Source organism: Sorex araneus, chromosome 6 (assembly GCF_027595985.1).
Source record: "Sorex araneus isolate mSorAra2 chromosome 6, mSorAra2.pri, whole genome shotgun sequence".
Taxonomy (NCBI): Eukaryota; Metazoa; Chordata; class Mammalia; order Eulipotyphla; family Soricidae; genus Sorex; species Sorex araneus.
Window position 1 is genome coordinate 72,243,698 of NC_073307.1, and position 27,421 is coordinate 72,271,118.

General features: G+C 37.6%; 1 protein-coding gene across 1 annotated transcript in view; it reads right to left on the minus strand.

Moving 5' to 3' along the window:
* Nucleotides 1–27,421, minus strand: part of LOC101553588 (myosin-13) — a 174,901-nt gene that overhangs the window by 140,558 nt on the left and 6,922 nt on the right. The window contains exons 4-14 of the mRNA XM_055143578.1: nucleotides 22,549–22,576; nucleotides 22,352–22,463; nucleotides 20,847–20,939; nucleotides 15,078–15,141; nucleotides 14,889–14,987; nucleotides 11,398–11,501; nucleotides 8,223–8,361; nucleotides 3,479–3,597; nucleotides 2,606–2,755; nucleotides 1,465–1,635; nucleotides 326–635 (exon numbers count right to left, since the gene is read on the minus strand). Coding sequence (XP_054999553.1) covers nucleotides 326–635; nucleotides 1,465–1,635; nucleotides 2,606–2,755; nucleotides 3,479–3,597; nucleotides 8,223–8,361; nucleotides 11,398–11,501; nucleotides 14,889–14,987; nucleotides 15,078–15,141; nucleotides 20,847–20,939; nucleotides 22,352–22,463; nucleotides 22,549–22,576 — 1,389 coding nt within the window. The remainder of the gene's footprint in view (nucleotides 1–325; nucleotides 636–1,464; nucleotides 1,636–2,605; nucleotides 2,756–3,478; nucleotides 3,598–8,222; nucleotides 8,362–11,397; nucleotides 11,502–14,888; nucleotides 14,988–15,077; nucleotides 15,142–20,846; nucleotides 20,940–22,351; nucleotides 22,464–22,548; nucleotides 22,577–27,421) is intronic.

Genomic DNA, 27,421 nt, shown 5'->3' on the forward strand with positions numbered 1-27,421 from the left:
TAACAGTGATTTAGGCTTCCTTCTGTTTCTACGCTAATGGAGTCACTTCTATGTGTGTCAGGGAGCCAGATATCAGCTGAGGTTGCTGCAAGGAGTTGCCTCAACCCTTGTACTATGTCTCCGGCCTAGAATTCCCAGAAGTCAGTTTCTTAATGAAAAGGAATATGAAGAGAATAAAATGAAGATTCATTTTAAAATGAAGATCAAAGACAAGAAAATAAATCAATCTCAAGCTGAAGCTCATGTTTGATTATAGTGCTTTTCATGAGTAGTTTTGGATTGTGATTAATTCCACAAGTTTCCGTGATACACAGGTGGACTTTACCTGCTTCTGCACCAGCATAGTTGGAAAAAAGGAAGGACAGAAGCTTCAGTGAAGATTTCTGGTACAACCCAACAACAGTCTCATTCAGGGGGTCCTTGTTCTTGTCCAGCCAGCCGGCAATGTTGTAGTCCACTGTGCCAGCATAGTGCACCAGCGAGAAGTGGGCCTCGGCCTTGCCTTTGGCAGGCTTGGGCTTCTGGAAGTTGTTGGACTTTCCCAGGTGCTGGTCATACAGCTTGTTCTTGAAGGAGGTGTCTGTGGCCTTGGGGAACATGCACTCCTCTTCCAGGATGGAGAAGATGCCCATAGGCTGCAAGTAGGAGATATTTAGCTTCAGCATTTAATAGTAAGTTTCAATGACACCACTGTATGCATGATCCAAATACAACCTTTTTGGAGCCATTGCATTCATACTAGAAACACTGAAATATAAGAACTGTGATGGAAAGGCCCTTGGACTGATTGGTATAGTGACAGACTAGTACTAGACATATATTTTATGTTTAATATTTGATTAATAAAATAACCTGGAATGAAAAGATGCATATGTAAATGTAGGTCCCCATTATCTTAGATTTATAAAACATAAATTTGCATGTAGCTGTAAAGTAATATGAACATTTTTAACAATGCATGGATTTCTGAACAATAACTTTAGAAAATTGTATTTATTTCAACATGACTGGTACTCAAAATGTCATGGCAATTCCTTTTTAAAAGTTACAGTTGGGGTCAAGGCAATAGTATAGCAGGTAGGGTGCTAACCCCCGCACCCAAAGTTGCTGTTCTCTGCTGTTTTCATAGTAACATTTTTCAAGAAACTCACTGCTGTATGCTGCCTCTTTCTTCTTGTCTTTGTAGTTATGTATAAATGCTGCCAACTCTGTGGGGTTCCAATTAACTATATGGAGGGTAACTGAGTCCCGGGTCTTAAGCATCCTTTCTATATTTAGATGTCAGATGTTATCTAAATGTCTTCTATTTATCACAGGGAATTCAGTTATTTGAAGGCTCACAGCTTTGGGTGGTAGGGTGAAAGGCAAAACCCTGTTTTCCTACTGTCAGAAAAAAACATTATAGCAAAGAGAAGATTGTCCCAACTGAGAAGGAGCTCATTTTGGAGAAAAGCTTTTCTCTACCTTCTCGATGAGCTCGATGCAGGCTGCCAGGTCCATGCCGAAGTCGATGAACTCCCACTCGATGCCTTCCTTCTTGTACTCCTCCTGCTCCAGCACGAACATGTGGTGGTTGAAAAACTGTTGCAGCTTCTCATTGGTGAAGTTGATGCACAGCTGCTCCAGGCTGTTGAACTGAATGTTTCAAACACCAAAGTGTTTTAAGAATCCTGTAGGGATTCAGACAGCTGCTGACATGTAAACTCACCCATTGACCCAGCTGTACAGATTCATGACCGAATTTCAGAAGAGATACAAGCAAAACTGCTAAAATTTATGGGATTATTGGTTCCTGGCTGAAAACTCTGGGGCACCCTGGTTAGGGGACAGACTGGTTCCCTGCCCTGTTGAAGCCTGGACCCTGCACCCGCACCCTACAGCTGTGGCCACGCCAATGGCTCAGTCCCACTGCGTCTTGACTAACCTCTGTAGAGACATCAAGCCAGTGAAAATTTCAGGTACACCTGTTTTTAGGCTGAGAACTCTGGGGTATTCTCAGAGTGGGGATGGACAGTCTCCTCTCACTCCTTATACTTCCAGAAGCCCTGGAATCCACACCCACAAGCCACAGTCATCGTCAAGTAAACTTTTAAGGTCAGTTCTACAGATCTTAGAGTTTCTGGACTACGCAATCTGCCATGTTCCAAATTCAACAGTACTGATTTACTACCAAATTAGATGGGACAGTAACATAAAAGTCAAACATAAGCACAAACATAAAACAGAAACCACTATCATCTTAGCAAACCCTCAGGCAAGGACATAATGAACCCATGATGAGCTATAACAATTTTCACAAACTTTCCTCTACTGTAGTATTTTTGATAACTCCACTGGTCATTTAGTTGTAACAAGCAATATAAAATAAATTATTTAGTGCTTGCCAAGGGTGCAAGGGCGGGGAAGGGGAGAAAACAGGAACATGGTGGGGGGAAGGTCAATCTGGAGGTGGGATTGGTGTTGGAGTATTTGATGCTAGTAATAACGGCATTATGAACAACTTTGTAAACCATGGTGTTTATGTAAAGAAAAACATTTAAAAAAGAATTCTATAGGGATTCAGTTAAGTAAAGCAAAAATATAAGCGTATTTTAAGGTCACTCACATCAAAGATTTCGAATCCTGCAATGTCCAAGACCCCAATGAAGTACTGCCTGGGCTGCTTGGTGTCCAGCTGCTGGTTGATGCGGGTGACCATCCACAGGAACATCTTCTCATATATGGCTTTGGCCAGAGCACCCACGGAGTTGGTCACCTTGGAGAAATATCATCCATTCAGCTCTCAAATAGATGTTTTTATGGTTGTTTTACATCAAAACAAATGAAATTTACATCTCAAATGTCAAAAGCAGCTGGATATTGACAACTTTATATAATCCAACTTACTATTAAATATGTCTTGAGGTTTTGTCATTGCGCAATCTTTCCTGTGATAACTACCCAATTCGTAACCATAGTTATAAAACATGACTCTATCACTGCTTTGTTGATCCAGAGACATTCTGTTCAAGTTGGGCTAGACAGAACGTCTTTCTTAAAAATTTGGAATAAAAGGTTACTTGTTTTATGATGAGGATGCTATCGTATGAGTATATATGCACATACACATATGATACATACATATACATATGTATGTATGTGTGTATATATATAATATATATATATAGAGAGAGAAGAAACTTTGAGTGCTTAGTTAGGGCACAAATGAGGAGAAAGACAGCCCAGAAGCCCCAGAGAAGAAGCAGTGGCGAGTCTGACTGGTTCCAAAGGACTCTTCTACTGCTAACTCCAGACCTTCATAGTTAGTGCCCATTAAATATTCCTTGATTTTCATTCATTGCATTAATTTTGAGACTGAGCTATCCCTTAATTCTGAAGCCCATTCATATATGTATTTCTGATAGCTGAAAATGAAATAACAATAAAATGATGCTTATAATAGAAAAAAGTTGTCAGTCAACTGAATTGTCTCCATTACCTGCTGCACATTTTGTCCTTTCGTTACATATTCATTCCCAACCTTCACCCTTGGATAGCATAGACCTTTCAACATTTCTGCAGAATTCAGACCCATCAAATATCCAGCTTTATCAGCCACTGAAGAGAAAAGAGAAATAGTATCTCACAAAAATATAATCTAGAAAAGTTTTCACACAGGGCCTGCATCTTCTTAGACATGTTCTCTAAAATTCTTTGGGAAGTTTTATTTTCTACTTTACGTACTAAGCTTGAGCTTGTTCAATGATGCCACTTGGTCCAGACTTTTGGGAAAACAATATGGAAATTCCTCAAAAAACTAGAAATTGAGCTTTTATTTTACTAGCAATACCACTTCTGGGAATATACCCTAGGGGCCCAAAAACACACAGCAGAAAAGCCACTAGCACTTCTATGTTCATTGCAGCACTATTTATAATAACCAGAATCAGGAAACAACCTGAGTGCTTAAGAATAGACAACTGGATAAAGAAACTATAGTACATCTACACAATGGAACACTAAGCAGCTGTTGAGAAAAAGGAGTTATGAAATTTATTTATAAATTGATGGACATGGAGAGTATCATGTTGAGTGAAGTGAGTCAGAAGGATACGGACAGATATAGAACGACTACACTCATTTATGGGATATTTAAAAAAGTACAGAACTAATATACAAGGTCTGAAAAAACAGGGGTCAGAAGGACTGGTTAATGGTTAAAAGTTTGCCACAAATGTGTGTGTGTGTGGGGGGGGGGTGTTCGTGGTGGAGGGCTGTTAGGATAGAGTAGGGATCAGTCAGTATGAAAATAATAGTAAAAAATTATTACTCTGGATAAGTAGATAAAAAGATATACACGATAACCTTGTGGTACTTGTATTGTAAACCTTAATGTCCTAAAGAAGAGAGAGAAGAAAAGAGAGAGATAGACAAAGAGATACAGAGAGGGCGGGAAGGTGCCTGCCATAGAGGAGTAGGTGAGTGGGAGGGAAACTGGGGACATTGGTGGTGGGAAATGTACACTGGTGAAGGGATAGGCATTGAAACATTATATAAATGAAGCCCAATCATGAACAACTTTGTACCTTTGCATCTCTCTGTGATTCAATAAAAAATTAAAAATGAAAGAAAATAAAAAACAGAAATGCCCTGTTTTCCAGGGATATGTTTTATAATCATTTGTGTAAAGAATATGAAAACACCAATAAGAAGGATAGTTTTACCCCTATGTTCATAATATCATATATTACATATTATTTAAAATAGCCAAAACAGGAAATCAACTTGCTTATCTATCAACAGATGACTGGATAAAGAATACGTATGCTCAATAAAATATGACTTTTCCATTAAGAGAAAGATAAAATCAGACACTTTGGGACAAAATATAGCTAAAGCAAAATAAAACTGGCAAAAATACCCCAACAAAAATAAATAAACTGGTGATTATCAGAGGGAAGGAGTGGGCGATAAATGGATGATGGGATAGCACTGAAACTTAGTTGGTAGGTGTGGGGAACTCTACACACTGTAGAGAAGTTCATTCATACCCATGAAATTTTATTATATTAAAACTAAATAAAATTTGCTAAATTAAGTTGGTGTAAAAAGGTATAGCTCTATATTTATATTGGATTCCAATAATACAATAATAGATATATAATTAGAAGGGGCACTATTTGGACAATTAGTAACATACTTGTTACTAATTTAGTTGTGGTTGGTAATTTTTGACCAAACTTTTTCTCACGGAAACACAAGTATTTCCTTTGCATAAGTAATTACCTCTAAGACAATTTAGCAGTGAAAGAGAAAAGAATGAATAACAGTTTAATTTTGTTTCCCTAATGGTGAAACAAGAAACCAACTCTTAGTAAACACAGTTGTTAATACTTTTATCATAGTAGTTTGCACTCTTTTTATACTCATTATATTCTACAGTAAGGTTGGCCATTTAAAAATACAAAAAAATTGTGCAAAACTATGAAATTATTTTGGTGAAGATGCTTGTGGTGCAACTGCCCACAACCCTGTTAAGAATTTCCTAATTTATGCAAGAGATTATGCTAATAGCTAAGAGATGCATACTACCTTTGACCACTTTTGGACATGGTAATAAAAAGTTATTGAATGCTGTTAATTTCAAAGTAAATTGGGAATTCAGTTGACTACTGGACAAAACTAGTGACTTGTTTTGAGCTCACCAAGAAGGTAGGGAAATACTGCCCTACACGAATGATTACCCTGGGTTGGTACTATCACCTGAATGTTGGCTGCAAAAAGAGTTAAAAGAAACCAGGGAATTCTTAATGACTTGAAGTCAAATGTGTCAAATTACTCTTTACTTGCATTATATTCTTTCTGCTTTGTCCCTTTAGTGTTATCATTGTTGTTTACCATTAGTTCCCACTATTCTTCTATCGATTTAGGCATGAAAGCTTGGAGAAATACAACCTTCTTCCTTTTTGACATGCATGTTAGATGTTAGACACTAACCAAACCCTTCTGAGTTTGCTTTCAAATGAGTGGGCATTTCAATTGTTTTGAATAACTGTGGAATAATATACAGGTAGAGAGTATGGTTTCTAGAATCAGATTGCCTGGGTTCAGATCTTGGTTTTGCCTTTTTAGGACAATTTTTTAAAATTTGTAGACTGGGGGACAATGACAATAACCATTCCCTGTGTTTAGTGAGCAAATAGTAAGTTAGATTGGCTTGAACATCAGAGCAGCTCAGTCCCAAATGCATCTCTCTATTTTCCTCTTTCCCAGGTTCGTTCTGTTCCTAAGTGCTGATCAGGTGACCAAAGCTGAAAGAGAGCCTGGGAACTTACCAAGAGCTATAATCAGTCTTCTTTTGAGACGAGAGAGATAATACAGTGCTGTAGGGTATTTGTCTGGCACAAGGTCAGCCCACGTTTGATACTTGGCACCCGATATGGTCCCCAAGGCCTCCAAAGTAGTTAACATTGAGCATAGCAGGGTATGGCTCAAAAGTAAACAGAAAGCATGTATATACCTGGGTTTGATTCCTTTGTTCCTCTCGGAGAACCCAGCAAGCTACCGAGAGTATCCCACCTGTATGGCAGAGCCTGGTTAGCTACCCGTGGCATATTCAATATGCCAAAAAAAAGTAACAAGTCTCACAATGGAGACATTACTGATGCCCGCTCAAGCAAATCAATGAACAATGGGATGACAGTGCTATAGTGCAGTGCATATATATGCTTACACATATATAAAGAGAGTGTCCTCTTTTTTCTGAGACTAATTTCATTTCAAAATTGCATATTGGTGATTTGGTGATACTGATTGCTAACAGATTAATTACAGGTTTATTTTGTTCTTGTTCTTGTTCTGATTTTGTGTTATACATGTTTAGGAGTCACTCCTTGTGGTGACTGAGGAACCATGTCAGGCTAGGAATCAAACATGAGTCTTTTTTTTTCAATGCATGCATGCATGCCTTTTGAACTATAGCTTCAGATAAATCTAAGCAGTAACAAATACTTCCCTTGTTTCTTGGAACATTAGCGGTTCTCAGTATCTATCACATGCACAATAAACTATTCTGGCCCTTGAGCCTTCAGATACCAAACAGATACCAAAAATAATAACGTTTTAATTTGCCTCTTTAATAAGTATACTATGCAGATACTACTCTGTACCTGAAGACCTACTTCTCTTCGGTCCCCACCGTGTTCCTTCCACTGCCGCCTTCTTCGCCTGATTCTCATCCTGGATCACTCACTATCTCTCCCACACCTTTCAGATTCTTACACATCCTTTAATGCTTCCTGATGTCCAGGAAGCCTTTTGTGGTTGCATCAATCAGAAAGATATGCTTCAAAGATATGATTTCTATTTTGCAATTGGAGTTTTTCTCCCACAACTTAATATGCACTAGCAGGATAGACTTGATTCCAAGATGCCTCCAAGATCTTTGCTCCCTTCATGTATAATTCTTGTGAGTGGATGGAATTTGTGCAGGTGATGGGATGTCACTCACAAGATATTACCACTATTAAACTACTTTTGAGTCAACTGAAGGAGAGACATTTCAGTTGAAAAAAATATGAAAACAAAGAGAGATTATCTGAAATAAAACTTTGAGGTTTAAATAAAACAAATTTTTATGAACAGTGATAAAGGTAGGCACATTTACTGACTTTAATTCATGTTCTTGTCATTTGGGGCTCAGAACGCACTGCTTAATAAGGTATGGGTAATGTTATCAAAAGGCAGAAACATCAGGGAATTAGCCAGTCTCTTAACAAGTTTATAATGGGGAGATATAAGAGAGTGGCTGATGGTCGGTTATCTATTAATATGAATAATACTTTTATTTTTCTTTAAATGCTTGCTATTACAAGATTCATAGGTCAAGTGAATAAATTCCCACAATCTATATAGAATGAGTTTTCAACAACCCCCTGTCTGTCTATACTATTTGGCACTGGGAGTTGGATCACACCTGGTAGTACCCAGGGGTTACTCTGGTTCTGTGCTCATGAGGAACTCTTGTTGGTGCTCAGGAGAACCATTTGCAGAGCTGGAGATTGAATAGGAATTGATGACCAGTGTTCCAGACAGGAACCTTTGCCCTGTACTATCTCTCCAATCCCTGCATTCAGTTTATTCATAACAGTTTATCAGATGAGCACAAATTTTTTCTCATGTTGTCTAGTCCACATTCCAATAAAGTGGAGATTAAACCACCAGTTCCCTCCAGATACAGTTACCTTCAGTGCCATCTGGCTCCGCCTGCTCCTCACGCTGCTTCTGCTTGAACTTCATGTTCCCATAATGCATCACAGCCCCCGTGAGCTTATAGATTCCAACTTTCTCCTCTGAGCTGAAGCCCAGGATGTCAATGGCATTCTGAGAATTAAAAAATTAAATAAATAATACAACTACCATCTTAGTAGTCCTACCATCTTAAGATTTTCAATTACAGAGGTTATTTGTAGTTGTTGTTGTTGTTGTTTTGTAGTTTTTTAGATTTGCCTCAGTAAGTGTTTAGCAGACATGGTAATTTAAGCATAAAAATGTTCCTGTAATTTAAGATTTTTGTGAATGTGAGGAGATTGTGAGAAAATATAAGCAACCACCTTTCTTACATTCACTAGAATAAGTTGTAATAATTTGCCACTCTACATAGATTTGGGTGCTGTTTTATAGATGAAAAGTTTTGACGATAAAGTGTCTAAAAGATTGAGAAACTTAAATATATAAATTTCATTGTTCATATTTGAGGCAAATAGCACCAGAAGATATTAGAACTGAAAAGGATATCACTAAAGAAACACCAACATTTGTTGAACCCCTTTGTGTGCTAGTTATAGATTTTGGCACAAGCTATCATTCTTGTTCTATTTCATTACTTCTCATTGAGAATCCATATGTGTACAAGTGTCCCTAAATTATCAGGCTAACAAAAAAAGATCTCATTGTATAAGTAATCAGCTCAAATCTTTCAGGAAAGATGAGACTGTAATTGTACTTAGGGTTTGGTCTCTCAAAGTCAGCAGGTGCTGGTTTAATTTCATAACTACTTTGCTCTCTTCTATTGCAATGGTTTCAATAAGAAAATACTTCTCTTAGGCCCAAATATTGATTTAACAGATATTGCAGCCTTAGCACAAGAAGTGTCCACTGATGGGGCTGAAACTTGTCTGCACGTCTAGAGCTGATATGACAGACCCAGCAGGTCAGTGTCAGCTGAGCGGTTATTGATGAATGAAATGCTCTTAAGGTGGCATCCCATGACGAAGAAGGAAGAGTTCAGAGCAATAAATTATCTGATTCATACCTTCCCCACCACTATAGATCTTATTCCAGATTATGCATATCGATTTCTTATGGAGGGGAGCTGAACATTAAAGAAATACTTTAGTGAAACTGAAAGAAACGGAAAGGTCAAGCATCACCGTCTTGGAGTTCTTTACAGGAATTTCAACTGGACCATAAACTATGACCCAAGAGTCCACCACAGTAAGGCGAGGAGGAGCGACAGCATTCCTGACAGCAGGGGCTCTAGGGCGGGGCCTGGGACATATTTTTGGTGACTTTTAGAATTCCTTAGGAATCCTTTCTTAAAACTGGCAGCTTTGAACATGTCACTAACCTGTAATCAACAGTTGGTAAAGTCTGGGGATACTTGATTATAAAAATATAAGTCTTAATAATTTACTGATATTTGAGAAGGCTTTCTACATTTCTTAAACAATTAGTATAACAATAAAATTCCACAAAACAAGGTTAAGAGCTGGACAAGAGAAAGAGCTCCTAAGTTTGGCTAACATTGTTTTCTATATGCTCATGTGCCTTTTGTGGAACCAGAAGGACTGGATAGTAATTATTTGAGGATGGTGTATTTTCATTAAAAATGAAGGTTTGGGGGTTGGTATACCTGGGTTTAAACACTGAGTTATTTAGAAATTGTGTTTTCAAACAAAGTATATATTTATTTATTCTTGATATCTGCACTTGTATGTGTATTGCAGCACTGTTTATTATAGCCATAATCTGGAAATTCTAGAATCTGGAAAAAAACCCAAGTGCCCAAGAACAGATGACTGGTTAAAGAAACTCTGGTACATCTACATAATGAAATACTATGCAGCTGTTAACAAAGATGAAGTAATGAAATTTGCAAATTGGATTGACAAGGAGAGTATCATGCTAAGTGAAATGAGTCAGAAAGAGAGGGACAGACATAAAAGAACTGCACTCATTTGTGGAATATAAAGTAACAGAATGGGAGACTAATACCCAAGAATAGTAGCGATAAGGACCAGAAGGATTGCTCCATGGCTTGGAAGCTGGCCTCACATGCTAGGGGAAAAGGAAGCTGGAATAGAGAAGAAACCACCAAGTAAAGGATGGTTGGAGGGCTCGCTTGGGACGGGAGATGCATGCTGAAAGTGGGATATAGACCGAATATGATGGCCACTTAATATCTGTATTGCAAACGATAACACCCAAAAGGAGAGAGAGTAAAAGGGAATGTGCCTGCCACAGAGACGGGGGAAGGAGGGGTGAGATAAGGTGTGTGTGGCGGGAGGGATACTGGGAACATTGGTGGTGGAGAATGGGCACTGGTGGAGGGATGGGTACTCGATCATTGTATGACTGAAATGTAAGTATGAAAGTTTGTAAGTCTGTAACTATACCTCATGGTTATTCATTAAAAAATTTTAAAAAATAAATTTTTTTGTTTGTACATTTGAAAAATTGGAAAGTAGTGGTAGCTATTTTATCCCAATGTTTTCCCCTGAGGCATAACTTACAAACCTTATCTAGCTTCCTAGCACAAAGAAGTGCTTAGCACTACATTTATTTTTGTTGTTATTCTTTTAGTTATCAACCCTGCAGATACTCCTGAAAACTGAAGATTGGTAGTTGTACTAAAGAGCTGGGTATCTAATATAAAGTGATTGGTAGGTAAAAATACCAGGATAGGTGTGAAACATGTAATTTTGCATGGAATGGAGTGTTGAAGCTCTGGCTTTAATTCCTGGAACTGCCCAAAGTGATGGCATGGAGAGGCTGCTACAGGATGTACTTGGCTTTTTAAAATTTTTTATTTTCCTGAGACATCCATATTAAATGCTCTGCTATATAACTAAATTTTCTAATTTTTCTTTAAGAAATCCATTGATTACTTTTATATCCCTAAAACTACAAGGCGAAAATTGCTCTAAAACACACAAAAAGTCTTAATGGCTGAACACCTGTCTTCCTACTTTGAATATTCTGAAGGAGAGCTGAGTGGAGAGGGTATAAGAATGCATAAGATAATGCAAAGCTCTTGGGGCTGGTGACTCAGCACCTGGGGTCCCAGTTTTCTCATTATATCACTAAGGTTACTCAAAGTGAATTAATAGAGAAACTCTATGCTTAAGCAATCCTTACATCAGTCGCTAACAGTTCTTCGCTGTCGTTAATGCTGGCCACCGTGACCTCTCCTTGGCTCACGAAGAGAAAGTCAAAGGGATTGGTTGAAATCAGAAGCATGTCTGTAAAACAATAAGATTCTTTTCTGTTTCATACACAATTTATTCTATTTTTCTCCAAATAGAATAAAACACTGAGAAACGGAAATACATTCCCCGTTCATGGATTAGATGAATACACATTGTCAGGATGATTTTTCTACCTAAAATATCATATAGATTCTATGTTATACCCATTAAAATCCCAAAGAGTATCTTTAAAGATCTAGAACAAAGTCTACTAAAGTTTATATGGAACCATAAAACTCCCTGAATAGCCAAAGAAATACTAAGAAAAAAATAGAAGATGCAGGGGTGAGGGATTGAATGTCTCAACTCTGAATTATACTACAAAGTTATAATAATCAAAATTAAACATTACTGAACAAATACTAATCCACAGAGCAATAGATCATAATTGAACCTGTTCTCAATTCTTAACAGAAGTGAATTAAACTCCCAGATTTATAGGTAATCAATCTAAAACAAAGGAGCTAGTATATAAAGTGGAGCAACAATTATTTTTGTAGAAATAATGAATAAATAAAATTTCTTCAACAAATGGTGCTGGGGAAACTGGCACCCACTCATAAAAAGATGAAATTAGAACTTTATCTTACACCATTTATAAAAGTAAATGGAAACTTGGTTAAAGACCTCAAAACTAGACTGGAATCTATAAAAATACATTGAAGAAAATATCAGCAAAACTCTCCAGAAAACTGAGAGGTATTTTCAATGAGATAATCAGAAAGACAAAGGAAATAATGGCCAAAAGATTTGCACATAATAATCAAATAAAGAGTCAACATCCCAAATCTATGAAACATTTATGAAACTCAGCAACAAAAATCAAAGTGTCCCATTCACAAATTGGGGACATGTTATGAGCACTTTCCAAAAGCAGACATACAGATAGCCAATAGCAATAAGAAAAATTTCAATTTGCCACCCATGATTAGGGAAATTCAAATAAAAATGACATTGTAATATCGTCTCACACTAGTGAGAATGGAATATATCAAATTTTTGAAAATAGTGTTGGTGGGGCTGTGTTGAGAAATGAAGGTACACGAACTATTGATGGGGATGTAATTAGGCTCAACTTCTATGAAGAGTAATATGGAAATCTCTCAAAATAAGAATAAAACTTCAATTTGATCCAGTGATACAAATTCTTGGCATATACTTCCCAAACACACCAATGTTTTATCCCAGCATTTAGTACAATAGCCAAACTGAATAGATGAAATGCATGACTAAGGGTTAATGGATTAAGAAGTTTTGACATGCATACAATAATTGGCAGCTCAAAGAAAGGGCAAAATCATTTAATCTTTACAGCACAAATGCAACTAGATTTTATACTGAAGTCATTCAGAAGGAAAGGGATAGATACAAATAGCTCTCTTTCAATATGTAATACTAAAAGATCACTGTCGCTGTCACTGTCATTCCATTGCTTATCAATTTGCTTGAGCGGTCACCAGTAATGTCTCCATTGCGAGATTTGTTGTCACTGTGTTTGGCATATCGAATATGCCACCGAGAGCTTGTAAGGCTTTGCCATGTGGGCGAGATACTCTCAGTAGCTTGCTGGGCTCTCCGAGAGGGGCGGGTGGAAGAATCAAACCTGGGTCGGTCCGCGTGCAAGGCAAACACCTTACCCGCTGTGCTATTGCTCCAGCCCTTTATGCTAAAAGATAGACAGTAATAATTCATTTCTGGTGGAAATGCTGACCGGTTCAGCCTTTTTGGAAAACAATATGAACATCCCTCAAAAAACTAAAAATTGAGCTCCCATTTAACCTAGCAATACTACTTCTGGGATTATACTCTGGGGGCCCAAAAACACACAGCAGAAAATCCACCAACATTTCTATGTTCATTGCAGCACTACTCCCAAAAGCCAGAATCTGGAAACAACCTGAGAGCCTGAGAAAAGATGACTGGTTAAAGAAACCATAGTACATCTATACAATGGAATACTACACAGTTGTTAGGAAACATGAAGTTATGAAACTTATCTTGAATGAAACTTGAATCTATAAAAATACATTGAAGAAAATGGACTTGGAGAGTATCATGCTGAGTAAAATGAGTCAGAAGGAGAGGGACAGATATAGGATGACTCCATTAATTTGTGGAACATAAAAAAACAGTATGAAACTAATATCCAAGGCCAGGAAAAACAGGGCAGGAGGACTGGTCAATGGTTGGAAATTACCACAAGGATGTGTGGGGAAGTAGAATGTAGTTAAAATAGAGGAGGGTTCGTTATGGCAACATTGATTGGAAATGATCACTCTGGACAAGAACTGAGTGTTGGAAGTAGGTAAAGGGATATATATGATAACTTTTCAGCATCTCTATTGCAAACCATAATGTCTAAAATGAGATAGAGAAAGAGAAAGAGAGAGAGAAGAGAGGTGCCTGTCATAGAGTCAGGCTGGGGGGTGTGTGGCTTGAGGGGTGGAAGGGAAATGGGTGACATTGGTGCTGGGAAATTACACTGGTGGAGGGAGGGATGTTGGAACATCGTATGACTGAACCCAATCATAAACAGCTTTGTAATGCTCTCTCAGTGATTCAATAAAATAAGAATTAATAAAATGTTGTAAAAAGATACAAGCAATATAGAAAAAAGAAATGAAAATTGACCTACAATGGGAGAATTGATACACAGAACTGTATTGAGGGGAGGCAGGAAGGGGCCCTGGAATTCTTGGGGAAGGGAGGTGGGTATACTGGTGACAGGTGTGGTGTTGCATTAATCTACATGACAATCCATCATTAATAGTATTGTAAATCACAGCACCTCAATTAAAAAATTAAAAATAAATAAAGGCATCACCACACAAAGAGAAATTCTGCAAAAATTGTAAGTTGGCCTTTCATCAGTTTAGGAAGTTAGATTTAAATCATGACTTCCTTGAAGCTGGCGCATCCAAGAACCAGCAACAAAATGAAATGTGTGATGATTGGCTAGACTCACCACTTACATAAAATTCTTTTTTCCTTTCTGAGTATCTTATTGGTCAGTGGTGTTTTTCTTCCCCCCTAATCTCTATAATAGCAGAATATCATAAAAGTATGTTCTGTATCGAATTTGTTTTGTTAAAATAATGCACATTTTGCTGACTATAAAGGAATACATTTTGGTTTGAAATGTAAGAAGACACACAAAATTATTTACTCACAGTTTTATACCAATAGAAAACTTCTCTCAATAGATCTAATTTCCTAACATATTTGTTCTAAGGATTTTGTCCTAACATTCTGTTTATTTTGTGATCATGCTTCAGTTAAAAATCTGCATTAATGAATTCTGTATCTATTGCTTTTATTAAAATAAATAAGTATTTTTAAATGATTACTTTAAAAGATGACAACAACATCCTAAGAACTTACCAATTAGTTCTGGCTTCTTATTTGACATGATTTGGTAAAATATATGATAGCTTCTCTCACTGGATAACTGGAAGGTCACTCTGGATTTTTCCAAGAGATCTAAGGTAACAAAAAAATAATGTGGTTTTAGGTTCTTGGGGAAACTCTCTGTGGCCATACACTGTAGTGTCAGACAGTGGTTAGACTCACAAGTTTCAATGTCCGCTGATGCGAGTTTTCCCGTGGCTCCAAAATGAATTCGAATGAACTTCCCCTGTCCAATGGCATATTGAAAAACAGTTACTTTACTCTGAGGTACTGTGGCTGATCTCTACTAGGTTCAGCCAAGGTAAGGTGAGAACCCTGTAGAGACAGGCAGGAAGTGATACCAGAAGTATGAACTTCCCCCCTCTTTAGCTATCATTAAATCTTCAAGCTGAGACAGCTAGACTGTGGATCTTCCCTAAATATCCGTCTATAGAGCAGGGGATGCAAATTCCCTTTCTTGGAACCTCCTCATTCCTGATTATCTCTTTGAGTTTTATCCTGCTCTAGCATAATTTTACTTACACTTTGGACGAATCTCTTAAGTGGTGCTCAGGAGGTACAGAGCTAGCCCGAAATTCTCGGCCAACCGGGCCAGCATTTCAATGCAGCAGACAAAGTACGATACTGCCTGGGCACAATAGTATTGATGATTGCCCAGATCACCCTGGCAGTGTGAGGCGGCTCAGAGGTTTAATCCAGCAGTGCTCAGGAGACTGTCTAAGTACAAGGAATACTAGATATATGTCTAACCCCTATTTTATTTTAATTATTGTGGCTCATGTGACATGTTTACAATAGTGTTTTCATAAACAGTTACTCCATTTCACTGTCACCAAAGTGCTTAAGATCTTTCACCAATTTCTTTGTGTTACTTTATGTTACCTCATCACCCCATCTATTACCTCTCCCTTTACCTGCATTCTTGGTAATCTAAGTGTTGTATTACAAGGTCAAGGGCTTATTATTGTTTGATATAGTCCTTTCCTTCTTTGTTTCTCTATACGTTACAGATGAGTTAGTTCATCCAGATTTTGACATTCTCCCTCTAATTCATTTTGCTTAGCATGATATAGTCCAAATCTAAGTTAAAGAAAACTGGGAACTGCCATCTTTTCTTATAGCTGTATAAGATTCTTTTTTTTTAATTTTTAAAATTTTATTGAATCACCGTGAGATAGTTACAAGTTTTCATGTTTGGGTTACAATCTCACAATGATCAAACACCCATCCCTCTACCAGTGCACATTCCCCATCACCAATATCCCGGGTATACCGCCCCCTTTCCCACCCTCCCCCTGCCTCTAAGACAGACAATATTCCCCATACTCTCTCTCGACTTTTGGGCATTATAGCTTGCAACACAGACACTGAGAGGTCATCTTGTTTGGTCCATTATGTACTTTCGGCATGCATCTCCCATCCCAACTGGTTCCTCCAGCCATCATTTTCTTAGTGATCCCTTCTCTATTCCATCTTCCTTCTCCCCTCCGCTCATGAAGCAGTCTTCCAGCTATGGGGCAGTCCCCCTGGCCCTTGTATCTATGGTCCATGGCTGTCAGCCTCATGTGATGCCTACACTCCACAAATGAGTGCAGTCCCTCTATGTCTGTCCCTCTCTTTCTGACTCATTTCACTTAACATCATACTCTCCATGTTTATCCATTTATAAGCAAATTTCATGACTTCATCTCTCCTAACAACTGAATAGTATTCCATTGTGTAGATATACCAAAGTTTCTTTAACCAGTTATATGTTTTAGGGCACTTGGGTTGTTTCCATATTTTGGCTATCATGAACAGTGCTGCAATGAATATATAGGTACAGATATCATTTCTGCTGTGCTCTTTTGCATCCTCGGGATATATTCCCAGAAGTAGTATTGCAGGGTCATATGGAAGCTCAATTTCTAGTTTTTGAAGGACTGTCCATATTGTTTTCCAGAAAAGCTGTACCAGTCTGCATTCCCACCAACAGTGAAGGATCGTACCTTTTTCCCCACATCCATGCCAGCACTGGTTGCTTTTGTTCTTTTGAATGTGTGCCAGTCTCTGTGGTGTGAGATGATATCTCATTGTTGGTTTGATTTGCATCTCCCTGATGACTAGTGATGTGGAGCATTTTTTCATGTGCCTTTTGGCCATTTGTATTTTGAGGAAACTTCTCTCATTTCTTCTCCCCATTTTTTGATGGGGTTGGAGGTTATTTTCTTATACAATTCTACAAGTATCTTGTATATCCTGGATATTAATCTCTTATCAGATGGGTATTGGGTAAATATTCTTTCCCATTCTGTGGGCTCTTTCTGTATTTTGGTCACTGTTTCTTTTGAAGTGCAGAAGCTTCTTAGTTTGATGTAGTCCCATTTGTTTATGTTTGCTTCCACTTGCATGGTCAGTGCTGTTTCATCCTTAAAGATGCTTTTAGCTTCAATGTCATGGAGAATTCTGCCTACATTTTCTTCTATGAACCTTATAGATTCATGTCTGATATTGAGGTCCTTAATTCACTTTGATCTGACTTTTGTGCCTGGCATTAGACAAAGGTCAGAGTTCATTTTTTTGCAGGTAGCTATCCAGTTTTCCCAGCACTACTTGTTGAAGAGGCTTTCCTTGTTCCACTTTGCATTTCTTGCTCCTTTGTCAAATATTGAGTGGTCATATATTTGAGGGTCTGTGACAGGATATTCAACTCTGTTCCATTGGTCTGCAGGTCTGTTTTTATCCCAATACCAGGCTGTTTTAATTACTACTGCTTTGTAGTAGAGTTTGAAGTTGGGGAAGGTGACGCCACCCATCTCCTTTTTTCCAAGGATTACTTTAGCTATTCCTGGGGGTTTATTGTTCCATATAAATTTCAGGAGTGTTTTGTTTATTTCTTTGAAAAGTGTCATGGGTATCCTGATAGGGACTGTATTAAATTTGTATAGTGCTTTGGGCAGTATTGCCATTTTGATAATGTTAATTCTCCCTATCCATGAGCAGGGAATGTGTCTCCATTTCCTAGTGTCCTCCTTTCTTTCTTTTTTTTTTGCTTTTTGGGTCACACCCAGCGATGCTCAGGGGTTACTCCTGGCTTTGCACTCAGGAATTACTCCTGGCAGTGCTGGGGGACCATATGGGATGCCGGGGATCGAACCCGGGTCGGCCGCGTGCAAGGCAAACGCCGTACCCGCTGTGCTATCACTCCAGCCCCTCCTTTATTTCTTGAAGTAGTGTTTTGCAATTTTCTTTGTATAGGTTCTTTACCTCTTTGGTTAAGCTGATTCCAAGGTACTTGATCTTCTGAGGTACTATTGTGAACGGGATTGTTTTTTTAATGTCTCTTTCTTCTCTTTCATTATTTGTATATTAGAAAGCCATGGACTTTTTTGGGTGTTGATTTTGTAAACTGCCACTTTACTATATTGACTTATTGTTTCTAGGAGCTTTTCTGTAGAGTCTTTAGGGTTTTCCAAGTATAGTATCATATCATCTGCAAATAGTGATAACTTGATCTCTTCCTTTCCTATCTGTATGCCCTTGATATCTTTTTCTTGTCTAACTGCTATGACCAGGACTTCCAGTACTATATTGAATAGGAGTGGCGAAAACAGGCAACCTTGCCTTGTGCCCGATCTTAGGAAGGTTTTCAGATTTTCCCCATTGATAATGATACTTGCCATAGGCTTTTGTAGATGGCTTTGACTATATTGAGGAAAGTTCCTTTGATGCCCATTCTGCTGAAAGTTTTCATCATAAACGGGTGCTGAATCTTGTCAAATACTTTTCTCTGCATCTATTGATATGATCATATGGTTTTTATCATTTCTTTTATTAATATGATGAATTATGTTGATTGACTTGCGAATGTCAAACCATCCTTGCATCCCTGGAATGAATCCTACTTGGTCATGGTGTATGATCTTTTTGATGAGTCGTTGGATTCTATTTGCTAATATTTTGTTGAGGATCTTTGCATCTGTGTTCATCAGGGATATTGGTCTGTAATTCTCTTTCTTTGTGGTATCTATGTCTGTTTTTGGTATCAGGGTGATATTTGCTTCATAGAAACTGTTTGGAAGTGTTTTTGATACTTCAATTTCCTGGAAAAGCTTAAAGAGGATTGGGAGTAAGTCCTCTTTAAAGGTTTAGAAGAATTCACTAGTAAATCCATCTGGGCCAGGACTTTTGTGCTTGGGGAGACTTTTTATTACTGTTTTAATTTCTTTGATGGTGATAGGTATAGCTGTGTAACATTCTATACTTGTATTATTTTGCTTTCCATAACACCTTTTAATGAATATTATAATGAAGATATTTCATTTTTTCTTTTACCTCTAGTGTTATGTCTAATTTTTCTTGCATCTGTTTTCCTTGTTTATCTAGGTAACCTTAACTTCAATTCAAGCAGGATCCCTTTACCATCCCCTCATCTTCATCCCATACATACTCAAGGTTTGAACTTTTTTCCTTTATGTAGAAGAGAAAGTTGAAATTGTGTGCATTAGTGTGTGTGTGTAGTATGTGTACTTTCTTCTCTATGGCTAGTTATTTTAGGATAAATATGGCTTTCATTTTCCTACAGGTTCTGGAATGTAGTTAGTGAATGATACTCTTTATATTTTTTGAGTAAAGCTTAAGAGATCTAGTGAAGGTCAGTGAAGTTATATTCAAATGCAAGTATGAATTTTAGCTATTTATTAGAACTTAAAATAAGTTGTTGTTAACTCGAAAATTTTGGGAATGTAGGTAGGCAGACTATACAGACAAAATGTAACTTCTGGACCAGAGATGAGAATGGGCAGTATTTGAGGACATTGTCTTTCTCTTTAAATTGGGTACCTTAGTAGCACAGTAACTAAACATGGATATTGAATTTTTCCTGTGTAACAAGAATTGTGATAACTTGATAGAAAAAGTTTAATTCTATAGCTAGTAAAACAGATAAGCACATGAGCAGTGCACAGATGACCCAGACAAAGAAAGAAATGGATGGGTTTAGTGTCACCATTTTTGATAAGCGCTCCATTCCTCATCAAAGATTATTTTATCCTTCAAAAGCAGAAATAAAATGCAAGCTTTCTATTATCCACTTACTGAGAATGGTGAATTTTTAATAAACTTAATATAGGCATATGTGAGTGCTACACTTGAACTTCTGATTAGTGATATTAAGTAGAAGACATGATGCTTATTTGGTAATATGGAAGTAAGTATATTTTTATTGAACCAATTCTAAGTTTTAAAAATGAAAATTATTCTCTAACATAGTCAGAATAAATATGCTTCAGTTTATTATACATTGTTGACCTATTTTGCCTTCATCAGATTTTCCCTATTTCCATTTATTTTTACTTGGAGGAAGTCAAATCTGCTTACTTAAATCACTAAAATTTCTATCGTTAATAAGTCAATAGATATTTCTCAAGGAGCGTCTCTACTTTATAAAGCTTACATATATGCTATACGCTTGAGAGATAGTACAGATGTTGGGTTCTTTCAATTTGCATATGTTTTGTATTGGTTTGATCCCTGGAATCCATGTAGTCCTCTGAGTGTGCCAGAAAATATCCTGTAGTGCAGAGCCAAGAGTAAGTCCTGAGTTCTGCTAGGTATACCTGCATGCCCACATTCCTCATCCCCCCAATACAGCTTCCATATAAAGAAATCACTTTTAGATAAAGGAATTTTTCCCTATTAATGGAATTTGAACCACTCTGACTATGCTCTGAAGTGATGGTAACTCATTAAGACAGTATAGTCAAATTTCCTCTTTGCCTGGAATAAGCCATATACACTCTCTAATGTGTATTGGAGTATCCCAGTTGGCTAGAGTAACTTTAATAGCTTAGCAGTTGAGTAAGGCCTTGCATATTATAGTTTATATGAAAGTTTTTTATCCCCATCATCTAGTGGGTGGGTTTAGTTTGGGGCAGTTGGACTGAGTCTTACGAATCTTGAGGAGTTGTCATTGCGCACGGTCTTGGCGTTCCCAAAGGCCTCCAGCAGAGGGTTGGCCTGCAGTATCTGATCCTCCAGAGTTCCCTAGTGAGCAGAAGAAGAAGGAGTTCTTACTCCTTTTCTGAAGTATGCCATGAGTTACTCAAAAGTTACTCAGTATGGGTGCTGAGGGCAGGACCCAGGGAAAAATGTCAATCGGTCCAGCTATTTGATCAGTGCAGACATGTGGAGACACCTACAGAATCATCTCCACCTCACCCCAGGAATCATCAATTTGTAGATCAGAGAAGATATAGTACAGCATCAATCACTTCAAGCAATGTTAGATTCTAGAATGAATATTATCACCCCCTCCATCTACTTAGCAGACTACCTTTCTCCTGATATTTCATTATTATTATTAGAATTATTATAATTTTAAACATTTCTGATAATATTTCTTTACAAACTATGGACTTTGGGACTATTTGTCTTTAATACACTATGCATCATGAATATGCCTTTATTACTTTATGTATCATGAGCTATCTAATGTAAAATACATTAGATACAAAAGTATAAAAAAACAATTAAAAGTAATCCAAGAGATTACAGAAACAGTAATTTTCCTTTTTGTAAGTAACAAAATTGTTGTCGAAACTCAGTCTTCGTGGAATGCCCTGCTGTAGAGGCAGGGTGGGGGTGGTGGGGGATGGGGTGGGGGTGATGAGAGGGATACTGGGATCATTGGTGGAGGAGAATGGGCACTGATGGAGGGATGGATAAACGATCACTGTATTAGTGAAATGAAAATACAAAAGTTCATATGTTTGTAACTGTACATCACAGTGATTCTCTAATAAAAATTTTAAAAAATCTCACAATTCTTTCTTTTTTTCCCCAATTTTATTGAACTCACCCTTATTTCTAGTAACTGCTTATTCTCTGGCTTTCTGAACAGTTTGAAAACTACTGTTAAAATTAGTTCTCAAACTAATTGTCTCTGGACCATAAATGTTAGGGACATGCTTGAAATGCAAAATATCAGAATTGTGAATGAGAAAGGAATTGCAATCAGAAATTCTTGGCCAGCAGTTTGCTAACAGTCATTCCTGGTGATTCTTATATACATACCAAGGTGAAAAAATACTAAGTAAACCATTATTTTTTTATAGGACAATGTATATTTGCTTAAAGTTACTAGGTATTTACTAGTAGAACTAAGTTGCTTCCAAAGTACCTTAGGAGAATATCTAATGTTTACCAATGCAAAGGAAAAGCCCTGCATATTCTATTTTTTTTCTTTTTGGGTCACACACAGAGATGCACAGGGGTCACTCCTGGCTCTGCACTCAGGAATTACCCCGGTGGTGCTCAGAGGACCATATGGGATGCTCCGCATACAAGGCAAACGCCCTACCTGCTGTGCTATTGCTCCAGCCCCGCCCTGCATATTCTTAGTGTCTGCCTAGTTTGGACTTATTCCTATAAGCGTCTGGGTGCAGAGAGTTGCTCACCTGCATTTTGCCTGGTTGCTGCTCCTTCTTCTTGTCTCCAGTAATTGCAATTGTAGCAAAATACTGAATGACGCGCTTTGTATTGACTGTCTTCCCAGCTCCAGACTCTCCACTGTTGATTTAAAAAGTGAGATAAAGGAGAATGGAAGAGATGGTCTTGGCTTTCAAGTCATCATGGTGCAAACATGCTTACTCACGTGATAAGGATAGACTGGTTATCTTGATCTAGAAACAGAAGAAAGAGGAACAAATAAAGCTGAGTCAGAGCCCCAGAGCCCAGACCCATGCACAGCTGCCAATGAGCACTGTCCTTTCTGAATGACAGTAACCCAGCCTGAGCCCAGAAGGAAGTTCCCCTGCTTTCAGTCCAGACTCCAGGACAGAAAGTGCTGATTCCACCATCTAGGAACAGACCCCGCTGAGATATTAGTCTGCTGAACATTTGGGTTTGTGGGTTTTTTGACTGGGCTGGGTGCAGTGCAGGTGGACTTTATGAACTGTTTAAGGAATACATATGCACCCAAGTTGATAGAGTAACTGCTAACATGTTTGAAGAGATTACCACTAAAATGATAAACCAGTTTTGTGGAAGATTTTAATACCCCATTTTCTACATCGGAGACATTAACCAGACAAAAATATCAATAAAGAAAAAAGAGCTATAAATGAGGAATTGGAAACGCTGGGACTAATAGACACATACAGGGCCCTTCATCTCCCAAAAGAGAAACACACATTTTCCTCCAATGCACATGGAACACTGGCTAGGATAGACCACCTGTTGGGATACAATGTCTCAAAACTATAAATAATATCAAGTATCTTATCAGACCACAATGCCATGGAGGGAAAAGGAATGATTTAAAAAGTTGAAAAAAACTCTAACATTGTGAGTATTAACAATATATTCTGAATAAAAGCTAGATGAAGAATGAAACTGGCTCCAGTCCTATGAACTCACAGTGAGGAAGCTGCATTCAGAACGTGCCATTTCTCTCACAGGTCAGTCTAGCGCCTCCTAAGAAAAAGACTGCTAATGCGTCTGCTCATTTCATCACTTTATCATGTCTCACAGAGAAGATGGGCTAATATTTTGACTCTAGATGCCCACCCACACTAGACACACAGAAGTCATCTCCACGGTGTGAAAAGCACACTAGGAAAGCAACACAGGAAACCACCACACCTAGTCAGTGAAGATGGAAGCCCTGAAAACTCAACCAATAAGACTAGTTATATGGCCTCTCGAATGAAGACTTTGAAGAGGAAATGTTAAGAATGTTTAGGGAGCTCAGAAAATGGACTGTACAGTCAATAAATCACAAGAGGACATGAGAGCAGAAATGAGAAAGCTATAAGCAGAAATGACTGAACTAAAGAATTTGGTAGGTGAAACAAAAATTCGCTGAAAGGCCAAAGCAGCAGAATAACAGTAACTGAGAACAAAATCAGTGAACTCCAAGATGAAAGGTAGAAAATCTCCACAGAAGAGCAGAAGATGGAAAAAAGACATAAAATAAATGACAGCAGACGAGAACTCTGGGATGAATTCAAGAGGAACCACATAAGAATTATCAGGATTCTGGAGGGACAGAAAGGCAGCATAGGAATCATATGGATCAGACTGAAAATTAAAAGTTTCTATTATAGACAATGAGGACATGAGCTTCCAGAACTTATGGGACACAGAAAAAATAATATTAATAGGAAGTTTATAGCTATGCAAGCATTCATAAGGAAAGCAGAAAGAGCCCACATAAATAACCTAACAGCACAGTTTAAGAAACTGAAAAATGAACAACAAAAGGAACCCAAAGCAGGTAGGAGGAAGGAAATACAAAATTTCAAGAAGGAATCAATGAATTGGAAACCAAACAATCCAAAAGATTAGTTAAACCAAAAATTAAACAAAACTGATAAACTACTACAAAGAAAGAGAAAGAGAAAATCCTGAGTAATGAAACCAGAAATTGAAGGGGGTACTTCATAATAGATAACTCAGAAATTCAGAGGACCATCAGAGATTAATTTGAAAAATGTCTATGCCACAAATGAGAGAACCTAGAAGAAATAGATAAATTTTCAGACTTCTGTAAACTCCCAAGGCTGAACAAAGATGATCTGGAATACCTAAACAGACCTGTCACTATTGAGGAAACTGGAATGGTAATAAAAAGTCTTAAAAGCACAGGGCCAGAGATATTCACTAGTGAGTTCTTTCAAACCTTTAAAGAAGACCTATTGTCAATTCTTTTCAGTCTCTTCCAGGAAATTGAAGGAATAGAAACACCCCCAAACAGTTTCTACAAAGCAAACATTTCTATGACACCAAAAGCAGACAAAGATACACACACAAATTACAGACCAATATCTATGATGAACATAGATGTAAAAATCCTCAACAAAATAGTAGTAAATCAAATCCAACATCTCGTCAAAAATGTTATATACCATGACCAAGTAGGATTTGTTTTAGGTATGCAAGGATGGTTTAACATATGCATTCAATCAATGTAATACCCCATAGCAGCACAAGAAAAATAAAAATCATATGATTTTATCAATATGTGCAGATTAAGCATTTGACAAGATTCAATACTCATTCATGATTAAAAACTCTCAATGAAATGGGAATTGAAGAAACTTTTGTTAACATTGTCTCAACTGTTTACCACAAGCTTACAGCAAACATTATACTCAGTGGGGGAAAAGTAAACTCTTGCTCCTTAAGATCAGGCACAAGACAAAGCTGCCAACTCACTACTTTTATTTAATGTAGTACTGGAAGTACTTGATATAGCAATTTGTCAAGCAAAATATACCAAGGGCATCTAGATAGAAAAGAAGTCAAGCTGTTGCCATTTTCAGATGTCATGATGCCATATTTAGAAAACTCTAAGACTCTACAAAAATGATTCTAAAAGCAATTTGTAAAGTGTCAGGCTGCAAAATTAATATGCAAAAGCCTGTATGCAAATAACAAAACAGAAGGGAACAATATTTTAGAAAACCCCATTCATTATTTTGTCTCAGAAAATCAAGTACCTAGGCATTGGCTTAACTAAAGAAGTGAAAGGCCGTACAAAGGAAACTACAAAACACTGCTTCAAGAAATAAGAGGATACAAGAAAATGGAAACACATCTGCTTATGGATTGGGAGGATTAACATTGTCAAAATGGCAATATTCCCTGAAGCATTATATAGATTCAATGCAGTCCCTATAAGCACACTCATGACATTTTTCACAGATACAGATAAAACACCCTTGAAATTTATGTGGAACAATACTCCAACAGTACCCATAATAGCTAAAATAATCATTGGGGAAAAGATGATGGGACACATCACTTTCCCAACTTCAAATAGTACTACAAAGCTTTAATATTTAAAACAGTGTGGTACTAGAATAAGGACAAACCCTCAGATTAGTAGAGCATAAAATTTAGAGATAGACCCTCAGGTCAGTTAATCTTTGATAAAGAGTAAAACAAAATGAAGTGAAGCAAGGACAGTATTTTCAACAAGTAGTCAATCACATGCAAAAGAAAAATGAACTCAGATCTCTTTTAAATGCCATGCAAAAGTCGCATCAAAATTGATTAAAGATCTAGATATCAGACCTGAATCCTTAAGGTACATACAGGGGAATATAAGCAGAAGTCTCCATGACATTGAATCTAGAGTTATCTTTAAGGATGAAATATCACTGACCAAGCAAGTAGATAAACAGGACTACATTAAACGAAGAAGTTTCTGGACCTCAAAGGACATGCCGACCAGAAAACAAAGGCAGCCTACAGATGTGGAGAAATTATCTGTTCACCACTCATTCAATAGAGTGTTAATATCCAAGATATGAAAAGCAGTGGTAGAACTGTACAAGAAAAAATATCCAACCCTATCAAAAAATTGGGAGGAGAGACAAAAAGGAATTTCTTCAAAGACGAAATGCAATGGCCAAAGTGTATGTTTAAAATGCTTTATATCACTGTTTCATCAGAGAAATGCAAATAAAAACTATGAGATGTTACCTCACACCTCAGAGACTGGCACCCATCATAATGAACAACAACGGTGCTGGCATCCATGCCAACTGGTCCAAAGTTCTGGAAATTCCTCAAAAAAAACTAGGAATTGATTCTCTACAGTTCTGTAAATATAGCCCAAGCTCCCAAAAGCACAAAGCAGAAAAGACATCTGCACTCCTATGTTTATTGCAGGAATATATACAAGAGTCAAAATATGGAATCAACACAAATGCCCAAAAACATGGCTGAAAAAAAGCCTATGGTACATATACATACAGTCAGCCTTAAGAAAAGATAAACTGTTGCAATTTCCTGTAATGTGGATGGAATTGAAGAGTATTATGCTGAGTGAAATCAGCAATAGGGTAGGGAAAGGCATAGACTCAGAAAACCACATAGGAGAATATCAAGTTCCAAATGTCAATAGAAATGAACAGCAAGAGAACCGGTCTTCAATAGGAACTTTGGTACCGGTGCACGGGTGAGAGAATAAGATAGGGAAGGGAACACTAGGACAATGAGAGAAGGAAAACAACTGCCACAGAGTCAGGTTGGGAGATGGGAGGAAAACTGAGGGCACTGGTGGAGGGTAGTGGGTACTGGTGAAGGAATTGGTGTTGGTCCCAAGAAAAAATGGGGAGAAGAACTGAACAGAAACTTCCTCAAAAAAGAAATAAAAATGGCCCAAAACCATGAAAAGATGCTCTACATCGCTAATCATCAGAGAGATGCAAGTAAAACAATGAGCTATCGTCTTACACCACAGAGACTGGCATGCAATCAGTGCTGGTGCAGATAGGGGGAGAAAGGGACTCTCCCTCATTGTTGGTGGGAATGCTGACTGGTCCAGCCTTTTTGGAAAACAATATGGACATTTCTCAAAAAAACTATAAATTGAGCTCCCATTTGATCTAGCAATACTACTTCTGGGAATATACCCTAGAGACAAAAAACACACAGCAGAAACTCTACCTGCACTTCTATGGCCATTGCTGCACTGTTCATGATAGCCAGAATCAGGAAACAATCTAAGTATCTGA